General features: G+C 31.4%; 3 protein-coding genes across 3 annotated transcripts; 1 reads left to right on the top strand and 2 right to left on the bottom strand.

Annotated features, from left to right (window-relative positions):
• Window positions 1-3,202: 3,202 nt before the first annotated feature.
• Window positions 3,203-3,415, bottom strand: EAE97_007258 (uncharacterized protein; the record flags this gene model as incomplete). Its single annotated transcript, XM_038877772.1, has 1 exon — window positions 3,203-3,415. One exon carries the CDS (start codon window positions 3,413-3,415, stop codon window positions 3,203-3,205), a length of 213 nt encoding a protein of 70 aa, XP_038731257.1.
• A 493-nt stretch (window positions 3,416-3,908) lies between these two features.
• Window positions 3,909-5,382, top strand: EAE97_007257 (uncharacterized protein; the record flags this gene model as incomplete). Its single annotated transcript, XM_038877771.1, has 4 exons — window positions 3,909-4,038; window positions 4,100-4,374; window positions 4,487-4,573; window positions 4,696-5,382. The coding sequence occupies 4 exons, from the start codon at window positions 3,909-3,911 to the stop codon at window positions 5,380-5,382; spliced, it is 1,179 nt and encodes a 392-aa protein (XP_038731256.1).
• A 3,849-nt stretch (window positions 5,383-9,231) lies between these two features.
• Window positions 9,232-9,591, bottom strand: EAE97_007256 (uncharacterized protein; the record flags this gene model as incomplete). The annotated part of the gene is made up of 1 exon (XM_038877770.1): window positions 9,232-9,591. One exon carries the CDS (start codon window positions 9,589-9,591, stop codon window positions 9,232-9,234), a length of 360 nt encoding a protein of 119 aa, XP_038731255.1.
• Between the last annotated feature and the right edge of the window lie 6,995 nt (window positions 9,592-16,586).

Raw genomic sequence — 16,586 nt, 5'->3', positions numbered from 1 at the left:
CCATGGGTGGATTAAGTTCAATTGATTTTTGATTTCTTACTTTTTATTTCTGTGTTTGTATTTGTGTTTGTGTTTGTGTTTGTTTGTTTATACTCTCTGGATACTTTGGATACTCTCTAGATACTCTCTTGACCAATATTTGATGTATAACTTCATATAAATTCATGAACTCCTCACAAGAAAAGTCTATTGTCAATTCAATTCTCATCATCCATGCATCACACAATCCTAACATGAGAATTGATTGGAGTGGGTCTAGGAAAATTACCATCGACAACACTTGCAGCACTAAAGCATGTCAATGACGACGAAAAGGTTTCAAATAGAAGTGGATAAGGGAAGAAGTCAGGGAAGGAAAGAAAAGATGGGCATTTGGATCCATTTTCTTATTGATCGTGTTGATATTGATATGATTTCCGTGGTCCGTTCTGGGGAATTCGTGTCGAGATAATTATGTATCGGAGAGGAGTTATATAACTATGTATCGTAGAGAAGATATGCTTTATATGTATATGAATTGAAATACGGACTCCGGAATCGTTTAGATCGAGCGAACGGCAAGATAAACTTACATGCGGCCATGCCGAACCCTTTTGAGATGCCATGATCCTCTCTTGTCATGATGCATCTTCTCGCTTGGATGGGATCGGAGTGGATGGTGGAATGGCTGCAACTAGTCCCTGACTATCAAGAGACTTTTGATACTTGGAGGTTAGTTGTGCTCGGCAGTGTTGATTATTGACAGCAGTGATTTTCACTCCATCGACGAATGAGATGAAGAGAAATGAAAGACACGGACGGCAGGATTGATAGAAAAGAGAAAGGAAAGTTTTGGGTGGATCATGGAAGAAGGAGGTACTCTACGGAAAGGCAAAATGTGAAATAAAGATGGAAATAGAAATCAAATCAAATCAAATCAAATCAAATCAAATCGAGAATTTCAATTGATATCGATATTTCGGGCGTTTCGGGCGTGTGATGTTTTCCACTTCCATTTCAGCTGTACCAGGGGGGAAATGGTTGAGTTTGCCTGTTGTATAACTGAAAAATGCATCTCGCATATCCTTTGCTTAATTGACGTTGAGAATTGACGATCGAATGGTCAGAGATACCTTTGGTACCTGGATGTGCACAGTCGTGAGGAACTGGTGGTGAAGTGTGAACGATGAATGGTTGTGAAGGACTCGTGTAGGCGTAAGAGAATTGACAAGACGGGAACGGCAAGGTAGTTTAGTGTGAAAGAGGGGAAGATGATGATGATTATGATGATTATGGGTTAAAGATATCATGCTGCTTTTGTGTTGCACATTTGGATGCATATTTAGATGCAGTGGGAGACGGTTGGAATAGTTCGATGCTGTTGGAACTTGGATGCATTTGTTAGATGCATTTATTAGATGCATATCTAGTCCTCTGTACGAAGTACATAGTAGACTGTATTAGTAGATTTACATATCCACTAGGCTTGGGATGGAGTACATGGCAAAAGCAAGTCATGATTAGATCTAGAAGGAGTGTCTGCTTACCTAGGTACTCGCGGTACTCTACTCATGAATTCCCAAAACAGGACATCTCGAGAAAAAGCATTTCTACTCTTATATACTTATATACCTACCTACCTAGCATGTATAACTCTAACCAGTCCAGCCCGTACAATAAATAGCAATTTGGTTTCGAATTGATCAGGAGTTCACATGGTACACAGTACACAGTACACGGTACACGGTACACGGTACACAACACCAAAAATAATAAGAAATCATGTAATGTCAGTGTTGACTGACCAAGAAAGCCAAAAGTTACTTTTTCCATCTCATGCGGTAGGTATCACTAGTGACTAGTCAATCATCAATCAAGCAAACGAAGGCGTTTTTCCAAGACACTTTCCAACGGTTCAAAAGGCACTTGTCCGATACGAGTGCCACCACGCCATGGCATGTAGATTGGAGACTGTGAGGTGGCTGGGCGAGTGAGGATGAGGATGGGGATGGTTTGATAGATATGATTGGACTGGAAAAGAGAGGGAATGGTTTGATAGATATGATTGGATTGGAAAAGAGAGGGAATGGAGTACGTACCAATAGCATAACAGAAGTTCTTCCACCTCTTGACCACCATCAATTCCCTTACCTCCTTCATCTTCCTTCTCTTCCACTCTGCACCATCCCATCATTAATACCGACCGACTACTCTCGACTGACACTGACACCACGACGGGTTTTGAGTTTAAGAGGTTCAAGACATTTCCCTCGATTCATCTCCTGGAGGTCCTCGGTAGCTGGGTCAAGTACTCTAATTGAAACTATTGTAAAGCTAATTCAGCCTCATACACAATAGCAATAGCAATAGCAATAGCAATAGCCACACTAGGTATACTAGCATAGGTATACTAGCATAGGTATACTAGCATAGGTATACTAGCATAGGTATACTAGCATAGGTATACTAGCATAGGTATACTAGCATAGCAAGACTAGCATAGCAAGACTAGCATAGCAAGACTAGCATAGCAATACTAACTACTAACTACCAACTACCAACTACTAACCATACTAGCTAGCATCTTCCCAATACTAATAGCTTCGCAACGGGACGAGACCATTTTATGAAACGCTAAGCAGGAAAGGGAAAAAAAAAAGAAAAAAAAAAGTAAGATCACCCTCACCATTGACCAATCACGTATCGACATGAGACATATTTATTAATAAAACCTAAACTTCACATGGGGTATATCGGTCCACCCAGAAAAGGTTACTTGCCGCTTTCAATTTCCATTTTCATTTGGGCATCCACGACGCTTTTTGGGTTCACGAGCAACACTAAATAAAGACCTTTACGAATCACCAGTACTTTTCGTAACCCAGTACTTGACAAATAGACTAATAAGAAGTGAACTAGGGAGGAGATAGTAGGTAGTAGGTAGTAGATACTGGATAGATACTAGGGACACTTACTTGCTCTTTTCTTTCTTCCTAGGTTCTTTCCTTATGTCCTATGTCCTCATTCAATCATTCAATCAATCAATCAAATCAATCAAATCATACTTGGAACGGATTTTTCTGGATCTATTATCGTTCCATTTTTCTACTTTGATTTTATTTTACTACAGTACTACCTTTCCCTAGCTATCTATCTACACTATCCATCCATCCATCCATCTATCCATCCATCCATCCATCCATCCATCCATCCATCCACCTCTCTATTCATCGCGCTTTCTCTCTCCTCTCTCCTCGCTCCTCGCTCTCTCTCTCTCTCTCTCTCTCTCTTCCTCTCTCCTCCTCTTCCTCTCTTTCCATTTCCATCCATACTTCTCTCCTCCTCCTCCTCCTCCTCCTCCTCCTCCTCCTCCTCCTCCTCCTCCCTCACCTCTTCCTCCAATTACAATCTGTACTACGACCCTTAAACTCCACATTAAATTAATCTCCTACTACTTCCCCAATTTTCCTTTTTCGTCTGCTTCCTCTTCCGCCTCCTCCTACAGCCAAACCCTTCTCGTCCTCTCTCTGGTGTTTTTCTTACATCACCACAAAACCTCAACTTTACATTCGTTCTTATTACTTTCACTTTTTGAAGAGGGGAAAGGATTATACCAAATCTCTTGGTAATTTTCAACCTTGGTGAAATGGCTATCATTGTCATCACTCTATGACGGATTGATTTGATTAATTAACTGGTTGATTGATCGATTTCATTCAATGGGATACCTTGATTGATATCTCATCTTCTAATCCCGTTCGTGTGCAATCCCGCATTCCACCTTCCCCGACATTCCATTGACTGTTTTTTCCGGCAACAGCTAAGACATATATAATCATCGATAACTTCATCGATAACCTCGCGATTGGAAAAAATTCAAATTCAATAAAGTCAGCACGGAGATACTTCCTCCTCAAAAGTAATTGATCATGTTTTATTCACTGCAAGATTCTTATCGGCTTGGGGTCGTCGCGATTTGCCTCGTCGCCTTTCTCAAACATGTTCAGGGAATTTCGATGGAGTATTGCTCAACCTTGAATACGGGCTCTGGCAGTGCCAGTAAGTCAACCTTCATGAATCAATTGGTGTTTGACAATGGCTGATCCTGACCTGTGTGTAGATTCCTCTATCTATCAATCCGATGGTCTATGTTACGACTTCTGCTTGGATGAATATGCTTTTGCGGTGGTACAAGGATCACAATGTTGGTGCTCAAATTATGTGCCTGGGACTACCTCTTCGACGAGCAATTGCGATACCCCATGCCCAGGTTATCCAGATGATACGTGTGGTGGAGATAGCTTATACGGATACATGTCTTTGACATTAGCTCCATCAGGAACCAAAGGAGCGGCTACTACATCTTCGACTCCGACTTCGACTTCATCTGAGAAGGTTAGTACTTGGATACAATCCCTTCTCCTTTCCTCTCTCAATCTGAGCCACCATCTCCATGCTCTCTCGTGTGCCTTGACTGGCAACCCATTTGACGTCTTTTCAATGTTAGGTAACTACTTCGGCTTCGAGTCCTGAACCAGTGACAACTTCTTCTTCAACTGTTGAAGCCACTTCTTCTTCGACTATCGTTCAACCCGTACGCGACTTTCTTTTTTTTTTTTTTTTTTTTTTTTTTTTTTTGATTTCAAATTGATTTCAATTTCTATTTAATTTAAAATAAACAATTTGTCAAGTCGCCAAGCTAACTTTTCCCATCAGAAAACAACTTCATCAACTAGCCCCACGGAAGCATCCACTACTTCAACAATACCACCCACTACAGTCGCTGCCCAGAAGTCGTCTTCGTCTACATCTGGCTCGACAAGTTCTACATGGACACCCACTCCCGTCATATCCCTCGAAACTATCACCGGTCAAGTTCGAACGGTTACTGTTACTCCAACTGCACCACCAAATTCAAGCAGCGACTCGTCGGGTTCGAAAGGAGATGGAGGTTTGACAACCGGAGCTGCTGTGGGTCTCACGATTGGTCTCGTAGCTTTAATCGCAATTATCGCTGGTATTGCATACTTCTGTATACGGAAGAGACGACAAGAAAAAGCCGAACGATACGCAGCCGTTAATAGTCGAAGGGAAAGCCTAGCCGGTGTCGCCGGTGTGGGTGGACCCATACCATCGAGAACCATGAGCGAAAATTCACGATTTGTTCTCGGCACCGATGGAAAACGCGTTGTCGAAACATGGGAACCCGAATTACATACACCTGGGTCCAGGAGGAGTCAATTGATGCCTGTGGATCCAAGATTGGATCCTTTTGCGGCTCCTTATCAACGTGGAGAGAATAGGAGTCGGGAGAGTATCAATACGATTCGAGATGATCACGATTACTCGAGGCGCGTTCATCAAGGACCAGTACTTCGAGCTGTCAACCCTGATCCCGATTAACAATAATTATATCCTCTCTCTTTTCGCCACACGATATTACGAACCTTCTTTTTCCACCTTCAGAAACATACAGGATTTGAACGTTTTCACCGCAATTTAGGTGAACGTTGGAGTTTTCAGCGAATCATCTCGGATAATACCCTTCCCGAAGACAGCCAGAGTTTAATTGAAAGATTTGGGGCTCATTCATAAAAAAAAACAGCACTTGGAATACGTATCATATTCAACACTTACCAAATTAATAATGGTAATTCGTCATATGACTACAACAATCCTTGGTGTGGCTTGTTTCGGCAAACCTTTTCATTTTTCATTTCAAACTGTATTCATAGATTTTACACGCACAAGCGATCGCCTGGTTCAATTGTTGGATGAGATGCTCAAAAGAGATGTCTTCTATTCTTTGAACTTGTTATTAAGATGCATACATGTGCTTAGTGGAGGTGAGAGGAAATAGGTTAAAAAGCAAACGGTGGATTGTACATACATTTGGGATTGAAAATTAATTCATCTCGGAAAGCTTCTGGCTTGTTAATGAGTTGCTTGGTATGGGTGTAGATGAATAGGAATACGGTTCCTGGGATGATCCAGCGAAACATAGGTATATGGACATACAATATTAAATGTGAAGAAATTCTTGTGTATTTGGATTTGATGGTGTGTGAGGAAGTGCAGGTGTATGGGTAGGTGTAAGTGTAAGCTGTGATTCTTTTAGTGAGTGATTGGATTCGATCAAGTGAGATATATGAGTACCATCTAGGGGACAAGAGATTTCTTGTTTGGAGGAAAGATAGATTCTGGTTTAGCCGAGTTTAGATGAATAGCTGTATTCCAAAGTTATCGATCTTGAAATTTGAAACTTGAATGGAGATGGATTAGGGAGGGGAGGGAGGAGAGGGAGAGGGAGAGGGAGAGGGAGAGGGAGAGGGAGAGGGAGAGGGAGAGGGGTGAGAGAAAGTATAAATAGGTAAGGAGATAAAAAGAAGATAAGATAGTAGAATGGGATGGGATATGTATAGAGGAGGAAGGAAGATGAAATAGAATAGAATGAGATGGGATAGAGATATTGAATAGAATAAAATGGAATGAATAGATGAGCTAAAAAATAAAATAAAGATGATAGAATAGTAAGATTAGATTGTATGGCAAATATGAGATGAGATAGCAAGTATGGGATAGGGAGAGAGGTTTAGAGAATCAGTGTTACGGGTTCAATACGTAGTTATGTAGATGCCTTAGGCATCTACCCTCCATATAGTCGGCGCCTCTCGGCCTCCTTCTTCACTCCTTGTAGAATATCGTGCATCTTACCTAGTACCTATCCCTTGCACCGTGATAATCAGTGGGAAATGTGAGATGGGATATGAGATGGGATATGAGATGGGATAGAATATATAAGTAGGAGATATAATACAAATATGACATGGTACGATACGATATAATACATCTTAATTTGATAGGAGGACTTGCAAATTGTTGAATTATAATATAAGTCTTGGGCGAATTAATGGGGATTGGGGATTTTTGAATGGATAGGCAGGGGAAGAAAGGGGGAAGAAAATGGGAAGAGAAGGGGAGAGGAAGAAAGGAAGAAAGGTAAAGAAAGGGAAATGGGTGGCATAGAGATGGCATAGGGAGGGAAGGGAGGGAAGGGAGGGAAATCGGGGGTTCGTTTTCTCGTTTTCTTTTTGGCTTTCTTTTTGGGAGGGGATGAGAGAGAGGAGGGAGGAGGGAGGAGGGAGAAATGGGGATGGGGATAGGGATGAATCTGAGTATTTTTAGTGATTTTTAGAGAGTTGAGGGTGGGGAAGTTGGATTGGAGGGAATGAGTTGGAGGGGGTGAGTTGGAGGGGATGGAGAGTTTGCTTTGTAGATAGAGGGATATGATGAGTATAAGTAGGTAGATATCGAAGGCTTTGATCTATGAGAAGATTTTTGATGAATTGGAAGGTGGGGGAGTGATGCGGAGTAAGGAGGAGTGAAGGGGAATTTACTTGTATGTGCTGTAGGATTTTTATGGTTTGTGGGAGGATGAATATGAACTTAGGGATAGGGATGGAGGTGAAGATGGAGGTGAGTATCCATTTATACATGGGTGAGATTAGCTATTTGGGAGTTCCTAAGGGGATAGAGAGGTGTATTTATGATATGATAATAATAATAATAATAATACAAGATAGAGATGATGAGAAAGTAAGTCTTGTTGTAAATTATGGTTCTTGTTATAAATATAATATATATTGTCTAGTAGATTCTATGAGTATATATGTGTGTAGATAGTCATATGAATCAGTAGGAGATGGATAATCTGTTGGAATAGTTTGTTTACTTTTCAATGGGATTCCGGCTTGTTTATCAGCTTGTGGGAGGTAAATAAGTTATTCTCGAGATATTAGGTATCTTGAAATTGAAGACTTTGTGTGTGGTTTTGTTAAACTGATGATCTGAGTATTTGAGTATTTGTCTTTATGCAGGCGTTGTAATAGCCGGGGCGCTCGAGTCTTGAATTGAAGAAATGGATAGAGAAAACGAAGGGATGAGAAGTGAATGCTGGGATTAGGAAGAGTATCCAATATACTTGAGGTAGAGTTTTGACACAAATAAAGGTCAAAAATTAGGCGAAGTGGAAGTTCCCTCCCTATAAAACCCCTACAAGTTATCTAAATCGGAGAACATTGATATCTGTTCCCAACCAAAAGCTTGAGGCGAGGCTTTAGGTGACTAGAGATTTGGCTTTATATCGTTTGCATCTGGTTTTATTGAGATGGGAAGTGGAGATGAATGGATCGGTGTGTGATGAGATATTAGGGAATTTGGCTTGGTAGCAAAAGTTGGGAAAATCGACGGGCGTCGATAATGGAAGTGGAAAGTGACAGTGTGAATATTTCATTGTATTTTGAATATCGTATTTCATCAAGCATAACATTTGAGCGTAGTTATACTTGTACTTGATCTCGCTTTCTCACAATTCTTACAATTCTCACAATTGAAGAGATGATACTAAACTGATTAGAGTAAAGTAGTATATATATCTATAGACTTCTCATCCAATTTCCCACCCCAAAAATCTCGTCCGTTTCTCACCTTGCGATTCTTAAGCGAGTTTGAGTGCCGTGACTTCTGTTTTCTTTGCTTCTTCACTGCTCACGATTACTGGAATTATATACAACTTTTGCAAGTATCTTGAAAAATCATATGATGAGAAGAAAAGTGTCTTGTGCGAATGAATGGTACAAGTAACAAGTATTGGTGTGTATAACGAAATATCCACCAGGTAGGTGCAAAGTCACGTAGAGTAATGAGCGTCAATATGGATGATGAGTGAGTACCGATACATTACATGACATTTCAAATATGATTTCTTGACCAGATATACCAGCTAGATGGTCACAAACTGGAGAAATCATTCTCATTGAGTCCAATCACGCGTTCGGTAAACAACATATTTGACTAACATATCGGGTCTAATGTCAAAAAGAACTTGATCCAAACGGGCCCTCAGTGCTGTTGAGGGATTTTGATTAAGAGATGGAATCTTGTTGGGAGAGACAGGGAGGCTGGGTTGCTGTTGATAATTGCTGAAGGCTTTACAAGCATTTGATTCTCTGAGTTGTTTTTTACTGGTACTGTTGTGATAATGATTTGAATATTTTTTGTCACATCTCTATATATCTTCCTATATTTCACGAATAAGTATGAATAAGACGACCGTGACAACAACAAAAAACCCTTCTATATTCCCATGTTTCGACTATCTAGATGAAAATCTTTCAAAGCAGAAAATGACTAAAAATCAGACTGAAGTACAACGAGGTGCTTTTCCTTATGATCAGAATGCGTCGTTTTTCCTTACTTTGTAAACGACTCTCCATAAACCTTGTTAATGGAGTCCCAAAGGTCTTTAGCCGTCTTTTTGTCCATGAATCTTCCGACTAAATCGGAGCTAGTTATAGATTGAACAGCTCCTAATGCCTTTCTCTCATCTCGGTGATATTCAGAGAGGTTATCATTATATGTAATTGCCAATTCGCGTGAAAGAAATTCACCTTTTGAATTTGTATAGAGAGCTTTATTTGGTGGTGCTTCTGTACCATCAATATAAGTCATAAAACCATTAATTCCGAGGTAAATTTCCGATCTGTATTTCCATTCCATATAATTAGATCTACCTTTTAAAGCTTCAGGTATAAAAGAGATTTCAGAATCCATTTTAGGTTCTTTATGATAGACTAATTGGTTTTACAGACTTGTATATATTGATACTAGTATATATCGATACTAGTAGTAATATATGAATGGATATAATACTATAATCGATATGTAGTCGACTTTCAAGTCCAAGAATCGAATAGACCGGCTACTTCTTAAATCAGCTCTTTACTTGATTCTATACAAACAAAGACTAAATAAGCTAGAACATCTTGGTATGAAGAACATTGATATATTACTCACTTCAAGTAGCTTATAGTATAGATATATCGTCTAGAGACGTAATTCAATAAGACTGATTGGGTTTACTTTCAGGAACGCAGGCCACAGGGTCTATTTGTAGGCGGCTTCGATATAACTTTGTTTGAATTGATTCGAAGTTTTGATATTCGATAGCTCAATAAGTGTATTCATATACTATACAGTCTCAAATCAAGCTAATTCTCATTTAAGCTAGTACAGACTAGCCAGACTTATAATCTCTCAGAGATTAGCTTTTATATTATTATAATATTAGTAGAAGACTTAGTCACTACAAGCTTAGGAAGAATATATACGATATAAGAGTTAAATTGAAGTCAAATGATAAATATGAATCGAGTTCGTTTGAGTTTGCTTGCTTTTTCCATATTTCTTTCCAAAAATATTCTAGGTTTATATAGTTTATAATAAAATTTTAGTGGTTTCTATATTGTAAATAAAATCGATTTCAATCGAATCTTATAGAATCATTCTATACTAACGTAGTTTAACACCGAGTGGGCTATATCATCGAGTGGGCCACTTCAAAATACACCAAAATTAGCCTTTTTCTAATATTTACATTTTAATAATTAATTAATATTTTTTAGAAAAAAAAAGATTTATTAATAAGAAAAGATTTCTTATATAAATATTTAGTTTTTATATAAAAATTTAAATTATATTCTATAAAAATCAGAAATTGTTACGATTTTCATTACAAAAATATTATATTAATAATAACTCCTATATTAATTAGAATTTTGAAAAATAAATTAGATTTTTATAATATTTATATAATTAGATTTTATAATTTTAAAATTTGTAAAATTATATTATTAAATAAAGAAAGTACACAGTTATACACAAACGAATTTTGTATGTATTTATAATGGCCCACTTGGTGATATGGCCTACTCGGTGTTAAACTACGTTATAGAAAGTATATACAACGAATCAATTCAATTTATTTACTAATAATCTTCTAACGTGGTTTATTATCGAATAGCTCATATCATTGAGTAGCCTATTTTTACCTCAATTTACATCTATCTTTTTCAATATATATTTTATTAATAATCTATAATAAATTCGAATAATCAAAAAGCTTATATACTTCTTATTATCAAAACTATTTATAAAGATAAAAAATTAAGTATTCAAAAGGTTGTTATACTTTATAATATTTTTTGTATAATTCTTGGATATAAAATAGAAGATTTATCTTTTTGTATAGAAATTCGAATGAATTGTTATAAGATTATAGAATTAGAAGAAAAGGTAATTATTTAATATATTAAAAGATTGGGTGGAAGAGGCCTCTGTATTGACTATATTACTACATATATAAGCATATTAATTCTCTTATAATATTATATAAAGGGATTAATATGCCTGTTTATAGTTTATCTAATCTAGCCCATTTAAATAATCATATTATTAATTACTATACATATTTAGTATTAATAACTTCTATTTCTTTTAATATTTCTTTATAGGAGTTATCATCTTTAATCTCCTTAATCTTTTATATTTCTATAATCTTAATTCTAGTATATTCTTGAATCTTTTGAATATTACTCTTACCAAAAATTTAGTTATTTTATTTATTATTATATTTAATATATTAATATAATTAATTACTACCTTTTGTTTTTTAATAAGATTCTTAATAAAATAATAGTATATATTAATATATTTTAATTGTTTATGTAAATACAGATTCTTGATTAGAGCTATTGCTTCTTAATTGTTATTTAATAATTGAATAATATCTCCATATACAAATATATATTCTATCTTTCCAAAATCTTTAAATATTTGGGCTAATTATTTTTTTTGCTTGGAGAACATCACTATTAATATATATTTAAATTCAGTATTTAATATTACTACTAAATTCTATTTTTTATTAGTTTATAATATTGATTCTTTATAGAATATAGTAACTCCCCTAGAAATACTTTTCCGATTATATCAATTACTTGCCCAATCTATATTAATAAAAACTTTTATAATATCTATTAATAAATTATATTTCTTTATAATTTAATATTATACTCCCTTAAGCCTGTATTTGAGTTTTTAAGTGATTATAGCCCTTAGGTATTGTATTAAGTTCTTTATTTTTATTCCATGGTATTTCATTAGCTTTGCTATATACTATAACAATCGGCCTAGTACAAAGAAGATATTTGATCTTGTATATATTATTAGATAAATAAAGCTATCTATAACTTATTAATATTTGATAATATTAATTAGTTTATTGTTTTTTATAGCTAATTATAAATATAAATAATTAGTAATAAATATCTTTTTAATATAATACTAAATATATAAAATTCCGAATTTTATAAATATAACTTTCAGATATTCTTTTTAATTTAATATAAATAATTTATTTGCTTGATTTCTTATAATTCTAATATCTAGAATCTTATTAATCTCCCCTAGGTTTTTGATATTAAAGTATAAGAAAAATATTATAGAAAACGAATTGAATTGATTTTTTAAGATCGAAAAAGCGATTATATTATTAATATAAACTAATAAATTAAATTATCGAGTAACATATATATATAAACATAAATTAACAAGATTTTGAATAAAGTCCTAATTAATTAATTTAGATTTTAAAAGTTAATTCCAATCTTATTCAATTTATTTAAGGTTATATAAACTCTATAATATATATAAAACATATTCATCTAATATATTAATTCCCTAAAATAATACAAGATATATTTTCTTTTTAAAATAGAATTTTATAAAAATATTTTTTATATCAAAATGCTAGTATTCCAAGTTTTCCTTTGTAATAATTGCTAAGAATAAGCAAAATATATTAAGTTGTATTATAGAAACAAAGGTTTTATTATAGTCTTTTTCAAAAACTTGATTAAAATCTCTTGCTATTAATTATACTTTGAATTTCTTAATCTTATTGTTTTTTATCTTTATTATAAATATTTATTTTATTGAAACAAAATTCCCTTCTTTTAGTAAAATATATTTTTTTCAAATATTATTTTCAATTAATAAACTGATTTCCTTTTGAACAACTTGCTTTTATTTTTTATTATATTTAAGATTTGAGACTATCTAATTATCTATAATAGAAATAGGGATTTCTAAAATCTATTTTATAAAAAAGACTATATCCTTATCTATAAAGCTCCCTAAGATTATTTAAAGATTTTCAAAAACTTTTATTTTAATATTCAAATTGATCCTTAGTATAAGGGGTATAAAGATTATAGTATATTTAATAGTATTTTTATCTAAATCTATTAAGAATATTATTATTATTATTCTTATTAGTTTTTGAATATACTTATTTAATTCACTATTATCTCACTTATATTTTTAAAAAGAATATCTTTTAAGAAAGTTTATATTCATAGATATAATTAGGGTTTTTATTAAAGATTTATTGATTTTAGATGTTGTATTTAATATCTCTATTTCTTTCATTTCTAGAAATAAAATTAATTCTATAGATAAATTAATTTCTATAATATTTCTTTTATTATCTTTATTGAATTTTTAAATATTATTAATTTTGAATATATTAAAAATTATAATTTTCAGGAATTCAGAAATAATAGTATTTTATAAGAATTCAAATAGGGATTTTTATACTTTTTGTATTTTATAAAATCTATTTTTAGATCTTTTATTAGAAATAATGTTCTTTATGCCTTAAGATTTTGATACAAAATTTCTTATTCTCAAATCTAAGTCTCCCCCTTTTTTGAATTTGTTTATAATTATTTAGTTTATTTATACAATATAACCTAACTTTAGCAAATATACTCTAACATACCTATTGATTATGTATAAATATCCTATAAAAATACCTATTTGGACTATATCTTATAATTCATTATATTATTGATTTTTTGGGATTATCTTTAGATTAATATATATATAGCATTTGCTTCCCTATATTCTATAATAATTGATATCCGGGATTGATTTTATAAATACTTTAATCAAACTAATAATACTATTATTAATAATTGGTCTAATATTTATTCTATTCCTATAATATATATCATATTCAATAACTTTATTTTAGAATTCCAATAATAATCCAGTCTTTTTTAATATAGTTTTTATATTAGCTTCAATAATGCTGATATTTCTCTCAGCAATTTCATTTTGATAAGATGATATTATAGTAATCAGTTTTAATTAGATCCTAGAGTTTTATTCTTTAATAGTTTAAATTAATTTTGATATATTATCAATTTAAGCAACTATTATCTTATTACCAATACCAAATTCTAATTCAGTTTTCCATTTTTTTAATTTTAATATAACTTTATCTTTTATTTTTAAGATCAAAATTCAATTCATTCTTATTCAGCTATTTATAATTAATAGAAAGTAATAGTTTTTTTATAAGGATTTTGGAAATAAATCAATAATATCAAAATAAATGAAATCTAATCTTCTTATCTTATAAAAACTGAATTATTTTAGGATTAGATTCTTTATCTTAATGAATATACATACTTTATATACAAAAATCTTAAATAGAACTTTAATTAACTTTCCTAATATTATAACTTTATAGAGATTCTATATTTTCTTTGGGCTAAGATAGTTAAATTGTTTATATTATAATAAATAAGTTTCTAGATCCTTTTTAATCTTGTTTAAAAAAATATCTGAAATAATCTTATTTAGCTTAATATTATTAATAATCTCTATACTTTGTAAAACAACATTTTCATATTCTTTTGTAATATCTGAAATTATATAAATTCCTCTATTCATTTTTATTTTAATAATATTTATTTTATTCTTTCAAAAATACATATAATCTGAATTGAATCTGCCCTTAAATTCGGCCTTACAAATCTTTCTATTAAAAAGGAGATTGACTCCTAATCCCAATATATATAATATTTTTGAAAATAAAATTATATCATTATTTTCTAATTTCATTATAATAATATCTATTCAATCATAATACATAACTCTTTTATCAACTTTTATTATTTTTCTTTTTATTTTTTTAATATCTCTAAAAAAGGAAAGTTAATTAGATATATATAAAGAAATACTAATATCTATATATTAATAAAAAAGAATAATTTTATAAATAAATTCTTTAGAAATATAATACTCTTTGTTATTAAACTCTTCTTTGTTTTTTAATAAATTAAAATCAATTAAAAGATTCTTATTATCTATAAAATGAGCTTGATTACTTTTTCTTTTAGAAAATAATATTTTGATTATCTTTTTAAATGTTATTTTTTATTATTAGATTCTATAGTATTTGTGAATCAAAGTTTATATAAATACAAGATCTTTATAATTATATAGAAAGTGATCCTCTTGTTTATAAAAATAATAAGTATAAATATTAGCTGTTTCCCTTCAATCTTATTATATTAATAGATTTAATTCTTTATTATTTTTTTATCAATTTGGGATTACATACTTTTCATTAATAATATAGATTTGTTTTATCTCTTGAATATTGAGTTCTTTAGTAATAAGATACTTAATCTTATTTTCTATTACTAATATACTTTAAATACTTATAGCATTGATTGTCATTTGATATTCGCTTGAAAGATTTCTAATTAGAATTAAAAATAGAGCTTCATTTCTATATAAGTCCTTGAATACAGGGTTGGCAGCATTAAACTTGTATTAGTATTTTTTCAATTTATTTTAGACTTTAATAACAATTATCTCTGAATGGCTAATAGACTTGAAAATGAATATTTAGATTATTATTAAATACGAATTGGCTGTGATATTACTAATTTTTGAGTACTTTGATTTCAGATAGTTCCATAATATTTATATTGTATTATACTTGTTAATAAATGTTTTATTATTATTATTAAATGATTTATATATATATAATAATATATTAGCTTTATTTTTTAAATATTTAGCCTTTTTATCTAAATTGAGTTTAATATTCATAACTTTACTTTCTTTAAGGATTAAAAAAACTTTGATATTATTGATTTTTATCCCAACTCCTTTAATCTTAGTATGCTCTTGTAATATAAACTCAATTATATAAAATCAATCCTTTTCTTTTAATTGTATTTTTATTTATTGAAATTATTGATTATAAATCTCTTGAATAAAATTCAGGATATTTTTTATTTACTCTTTGATTTTATTTATTTTGATATTTATATAAAAAATTTATAAGGTTTTTTTTTCCCTTTTTCTATATAAATAAATTTATATAGATTATAAATATAAATATAATTAGTATTATATACTTTTTATTATATTATATATATATTTATTTGTAAATAATATTATATACTCTTTCAATTTTACAAATTAATAATAGTAGTGATTACAGTATTATATATTGCTTATAAAATAATACTATACACTTTTCAATTTCACAAATTAGATTATAATAATAATTATATTAATAATATTCAGAGGTCATGTTAACTGGGTTTTATAATCTATTAAAAGATTAGGTAGAAAAGACCTCTATATTAACTATATTACTACATATATAAGCATATTGATTTTCTCATAATATTATATAAAGGAATCAATATGCTTATCTATAATTCGTTTAATCTAGCCCATTTAGGTAACCATATTACTAATCACTACACATGCTTAGTACTGGTAACTTCTATTCCTTCTAACATAATATATATTTAATATAGATTTAAAAGGATTTCTATTTAAATTAAAGAATATAGAAGATATAATAAATAATATTCTTAAATTAAGGGGTATAA

This window comes from Botrytis byssoidea, assembly GCF_014898295.1.
Source record: "Botrytis byssoidea strain MUCL 94 chromosome Unknown BBYS_014, whole genome shotgun sequence".
Classification (NCBI taxonomy): domain Eukaryota; kingdom Fungi; phylum Ascomycota; class Leotiomycetes; order Helotiales; family Sclerotiniaceae; genus Botrytis; species Botrytis byssoidea.
Note: the sequence above shows the minus strand (reverse complement) of the source record. Positions and strands in the feature narration are given on the sequence as shown.